Below are 6003 nucleotides of genomic sequence, written 5' to 3' on the forward strand. Positions count from 1 at the left end.
AGTACCCCAGGCTTCCTCGCGGCCTTTTCGCGTTTTATCGCGAGAAGAGGATGTCCGAAGAACATCTACTCCGACAATGGTACGAACTTTGTCGGAGCTTCCAGATCTCTACGATCGGAATTCAAAGCCTTCCTGGCAGAAAGCCGAGACAAAACAGTCTCCAAGTATAGCCATCAAGCATTAACTTGGCATTTTATTCCCGCTGGCGCTCCACATATGGGCGGCTTGTGGGAAGCGGGAGTGAAGAGCTTCAAAAGCCACTTCAAAAAGATCGCTTCTCCCCACAAATATACTATGGAGGAGTTCCAAACACTTTTGTGCCGGATTGAGGCGTGCCTCAACTCGCGCCCTCTCAGTCCGGGGTCGAATGACCCAACGGACCTGGAACCACTAACCCCAGGACATTTCCTAACGGGCAGCCATCTTCTGGCGCCGCCAGAACCGGATGTGAACGAAAGCCCGGCCTCCATCATAAACAGATGGCAGAAGCTCAAGGCCCTCCATCAAACCTTCTGCCTTCGTTGGAAAACTGAATACCTTTCCGAACTTCAAAAACGAGTGAAGTGGAAACAGTCAAAGCAAAATCTTAAAGTGGATGATCTAGTTGTCATCAAAGAGGACAACTTATCTCCCAACGAATGGAGGTTAGGCAGAGTCGTCAACGTACACCCCGGCGAAGATAACCGAGTACGTGTAGTCGACCTCATAACCGAGAAGGGTCAAGTCAGACGACCTTTGGTCAAACTGATCCTTCTTCCCACGGAGATAGATTGTGCGAGGACCAAAAGCTTCGCTTAACAATCCCCCCCGTTCCTCCACATCCCTCCGTTCAAAAAAACAAAAAAAAAAATTCTATTTTTTCATTTCAAAAAACCATCCCACTTACTCGTTATTCCAGAACGAGTATACCAGAAAAGCCTTTACGCAGACCCTCGGTCTGCCACAGAAAGCAAAGGCACTCGGCCCATAATCCTTTTAAAATTTTCAAAATTTCAAAACCCAGCGCTCGCCCACCGAGGCCAATCAACCACCCTAATGCAGATCCCCATCTGCCACAAAACACTTATTTTTAATTTTCACAACCAAACCCCATTTCACTCACTCACCCCGAGCGAGGACACCAGAACCCTAACGCAGACTCAGGGTCTGCCACAGAACGCAGATGCACTTAACCAAAGAATCGTTGGCACAATTATTAATACAATTTTTGCAATATGCGGAGGCTAAGTTGGGCAAAAATGCTCAGGAGCCGCCGGCAACGCGAATCCCGATGCGTTTATTTATGGATTTCAAGCCTGGCGGTGGCCTATGTATCATCTTCAGCACAATGTTTAGATTTCGTGCCGAGCAACGCGAAAAAAAATTTGATTTTTCCGTTGGTAAAAATCCACCACGTAAAGATCCAAATATCCAATTGGTGATTGACATTGAACAAGCGTTGGTTGAGGCAAATCTTTATCGTATACATTATATTTACATCAGACCAGAAGTAAGCAAAGATTTAGCACAACGATTACGTGATATACTAATTACCAGACGTGTAGAAATCGTATTCGATGAGGATGAAGCTACTCACATTATATATCCGGTGGTTGATCCTCATCCAGATGAATATGCACGACCAGTTTTTAAGCGCGGAAATCATGTAATGTTGCATTGGTATTATTTTCCTGAATCATACGACTCTTGGGCAGTAAATACTTTTGATTTACCCGAATTCGTCCCCGAAAATCCAGACTCAACTGGAGAACGTTGGCTTGTTTCGGCATCTTGGGTTTTGGATTTGGAGCAATATAATGAATGGATGGTCGAAGAGGATTACGAAGTCGATGAAATGGGCAAAAAGAAAACACATAAACATCGTATGTCTGTTGATGATATGATGTCATTTGGAACGGATGAAAAGAAACGCGTTTCTTCTGGTGTAAGTGGTACTACGACAGGTAAACAAAAGCGACGTCGTTCACCATCACCAAACACTTCGAAACCTGGCAAACGTAAGCGTTCGCCAGCCGTATTGCATAAAAAATTGCGTAACGAAGATGACGATGAAGATTTGACACGTGACATGGATGATCCACCAGCAGAACCGAATGTTCAAGAGGTTGTAAAATCAGCGCCCATGCAGTCAACTGCTAGTCCAGCACCAGGAGGAAAATCACGTGCTGACAATGATATGATACCCATTAAAAGTGGCACTATGACAGATTTAGATGATGAAATGACAGGCGGTAGCGCGGCTCCGGCGCTTTCCACTGGCGATGGTGAAAATTCACAAACTGGTAAAACTAGTGACAACAGTAATACTCAAGAGTTCTCTTCCTCTGCCAAAGAGGATATGGAAGACAATGTTACCGAGCAAACCCATCACATTATTGTACCCTCATATTCGGCTTGGTTTGACTACAACTCTATCCATATTATTGAAAAACGTGCCATGTCGGAATTTTTTAATGGCAAAAATAAATCAAAAACTCCTGAAATTTATATGGCTTATCGTAATTTTATGATTGATACTTACAGATTAAATCCAACTGAATACTTAACCAGCACCGCCTGTCGCAGAAACCTAGCTGGTGATGTATGCGCTATAATGCGTGTACATGCATTCCTGGAACAATGGGGTCTTATAAATTACCAAATCGATGCAGAATTACGTCCAACACCAATGGGTCCACCTCCCACTTCACATTTTCATATATTATCAGATACACCATCTGGTTTGCAATCGTTGAATCCCCAAAAGACGCAACAGCCATCTGCAGCCAAAACTTTGCTTGACTTAGACAAGCCGAAAGTAATTAAAGATGGTAAAGAAGGTTCTGTTGAAGGTGACAAACCAACACCACAACAGCAGCAACAGCTGCCACAGCAGTAAATCAATAATCCACAACAACAGGGCGTATTGCAACAAACTCAACAACAGCAAATGAATATGAAAACAAAAACTGCACTGGCCAACATGTTGAATAGTCGCTTGGGTAACAGCAATGGTGGGGCAATACAAATACAACAACAGCAACAGACGATGGTCGTAGCAGCAGATGGCACCCCAGTACCAGAACAGTCGCTTCAACAACAACAGCATCCCCAGCAAATAATACAACATCAAGTTGTAGTCGCTGGTAATGCCCCACAGTCTGGTATGATATTGCATCACAATCATCAGCAACAGCTGCAATATCAGCAGCGCCAATTAAATATGGATCAAGTGGGTATCACTTCATCTCCTAATGATAGTGCTTTAAACATGATAATGGAACACGAGACCCAGCAAAATCAGTCCCAACTATCACAACAGCTGCCACGCGAAAGAGGTGATAGATCACCACCTGAAATTAGCGATATTGTATCATCTGTGGCGACAATAACGACCAGCACATCCATGGCATATGTAAATACTCCACACGGACTCTTTCCCATGCCATTGGGCAAGTCATCCAAATTGCCGCAAGTATCAAAAGCCAAAGCAAAATTCAAATTCCTTGGAAAATTTATGGCTAAGGCTGTTATGGATAGTCGAATGTTGGATCTACCATTCTCAATACCGTTCTACCGCTGGCTATTGAATGAAGAATATTCAGTTGGTTTAGCCGATTTGGCACGTGTCGCACCCGAAGTGCAAAGTACATTGGTAAGATTACAGGACGTGGTACTTGAACGCGATCAAATATTAAACGAATCGAAACTTGATGCAATGGAAAAGACTGAAAAGATTGAATCGCTGGATTTGGATGGATGCCCCATAGCTGATCTTGGATTGGATTTCGTTTTACCAGGCTATGCAAATATAGAACTATGCCGTGGTGGTCGTGATACGCCAGTAACAATTCACAATCTACATCAGTACATCTCATTGGTGACGTATTGGTTCCTTGTTGAAGGCGTGCAGAAACAATTTGAGGCGCTACGAGAAGGATTTGACTCGGTTTTCCCGACACAACGTCTGCGTATGTTTTATCCTGAAGAGTTGGAAAATGTTTTTTGTGGTTCTGGTGCTTGCAACTACCAACGATGGGACGTTAAAATGCTTCAAGACTGTTGCCGTACTGACCATGGGTTTACCCAAGATTCCCAGGCGATACAATATCTATATGATATCCTCTCTTCATATAATCGTGACGAGCAGCGTCTTTTTTTACAATTTGTGACCGGCTCACCCCGACTACCGACTGGAGGTTTTAAGTCTTTAACACCACAGCTAACAATTGTGCGCAAAACACTTGATGGTAATCAAAATCCAAACGAATATTTACCATCAGTGATGACATGTGTAAATTATTTAAAATTGCCTGATTATTCAAGTCAGGAAGTGATGCGAGAAAAGCTTAAAGTTGCCGCGAATGAAGGCAGCATGTCGTTCCATTTATCATAAATATTGCAATGTATAGCAACAAAATTTATTAAAAAGAACTAAGTGCTTATAATTGGCATAACGAATGATACACACATCTTCAGATGCATAAAAATTTATTTAGCGAGCAATTGAGAAATTTGAAGGAGGTGTCAAATATGTATAAATACAGACATATACTATATCTTTAATATATCCTTAATTACTGAATTCATTATGAAATTAATTTAACCGAATAATATTATTTTGAATATAAAATTAAAATAAAACAGTCAGTGCGATTAACATTAAAATTGCTAGATTAACGCACAAGTAAAATCCCATCATACATACATATACATATATAAACAGGTATATCCAAGTTTTGCGACGAATGTTCTGTAATGACGCAGACTTGTTATCCTATCTCACCCATGTAATTACTATAAAATAAACTCTCTGATCGGCGGCAAATTGCGGTGGCACAAGTTCCCCAGCCTCAATCTACACAATCGCCTCAAGGTGTCATGACACAGGCTGGATTCATACAAGGCCGCCCCAATATGCCGCTGCCACCGCGTCCGCAATTCTACGGACACAATCCGAATTTAAAATTACCACCTGACCTTTTCCTTGTTGGCTGTACATTTATATTGTGGAGTATGATGAAACCGATGCAAATGAATTGCCAATTTGGATGGAGACGATACGGCAATTTGGTGGTGATATTGAACGCGTTTATTGTCAACGCGTTACACATGTGCTCTGTCGTACGCAACGTCATGGGGTGGTGATGCAAGCATTGCGCGACTCCAAACGTTGCATAACAGCATATTGGTTGAGTGATATTTGCTTTAAGAAACAATTACTGCCGCCATGGCAAGCACTTCATCTACCGTTTCCCAGTCAATTTGGATATCAGAAGCCTCTAGATAAACACATAATTTCAACACATGGATTTGAAGGTGAAGAAAGCTTTCGCATACAGCAAATGGTAGAAGAATGTGGTGCCATATACACATCATACTTATCGAAGCATAATACAGTTTTGATTTGTAAAAAACCCGAAGGTGATAAATACACCGCTGCCAAAGAGTGGAATATACCGATTGTAAATGCAGTTTGGTTGGCAGATATTTGCATTGGTAATCTGAGTGGAATGTCGCAATATGAAAATCAGAAGTATCAGCAATATTCGTTAGCTGCACCATTTAGGATCGATTATCCGTTGGTACCACATTTGATGGCCGCTTGGAAAGCCCCAATAAATCTTACACAAGAAGCGCTAAATGCGCCCAAAATGATTAAATGGACTTACCGTTTTTCGGCTTTCGAATTATTCAATTTTAAGACTGTATGCGAATCAATGATTGACAAAAACTTATGCGCTAATATTGGCTGTAGGGCATTCTATTTTCCATCACATGGGTGGCTTTAAGTTAGCGTCAATGACAAAATATATCGCTGAGAAGCTGAAACCTTGCGCACGCACTGAACCACAATTGGTTTTCTTATGCCATGTTTTTGGCCCATTTTTACAGCGTATCGACTTGGAGCAACCCAACACGGTAGCTCAGGCATCTTCAAATTTCGGATCTGTGATTAAATAAACGAAGAAATCTCTTGTCAAAAGGTTTTACCTTGAAAGATATCGCAAATATCACACTGGT

General features: G+C 41.9%; 1 protein-coding gene and 2 pseudogenes across 1 annotated transcript; all 3 read left to right on the top strand.

The window, feature by feature from the left end:
* Window positions 1–1162: 1162 nt before the first annotated feature.
* On the top strand, window positions 1163–2878 carry LOC137241564 (SWI/SNF complex subunit SMARCC2 pseudogene; annotated as a pseudogene).
* Window positions 2879–2935: 57 nt separating this feature from the next.
* Window positions 2936–4390, top strand: LOC137241565 (E3 ubiquitin-protein ligase TRIP12-like). The gene has a single exon (XM_067769138.1). The coding sequence runs from the start codon at window positions 2936–2938 to the stop codon at window positions 4373–4375; it is 1440 nt and encodes a 479-aa protein (XP_067625239.1). The 3' UTR covers window positions 4376–4390.
* A 441-nt stretch (window positions 4391–4831) lies between these two features.
* On the top strand, window positions 4832–5771 carry LOC137241566 (PAX-interacting protein 1-like; annotated as a pseudogene).
* The last annotated feature ends 232 nt before the right edge of the window (window positions 5772–6003 follow it).

This window comes from Eurosta solidaginis, chromosome 2 (assembly GCF_040869045.1).
Source record: "Eurosta solidaginis isolate ZX-2024a chromosome 2, ASM4086904v1, whole genome shotgun sequence".
NCBI lineage: Eukaryota > Metazoa > Arthropoda > Insecta > Diptera > Tephritidae > Eurosta > Eurosta solidaginis.

Bases quoted from the DNA above. Each gene is read 5' to 3' on its own strand.
- LOC137241565 (XM_067769138.1), top strand. From the start codon at position 2,936: ATGAAAACAAAAACTGCACTGGCCAACATGTTGAATAGTCGCTTGGGT.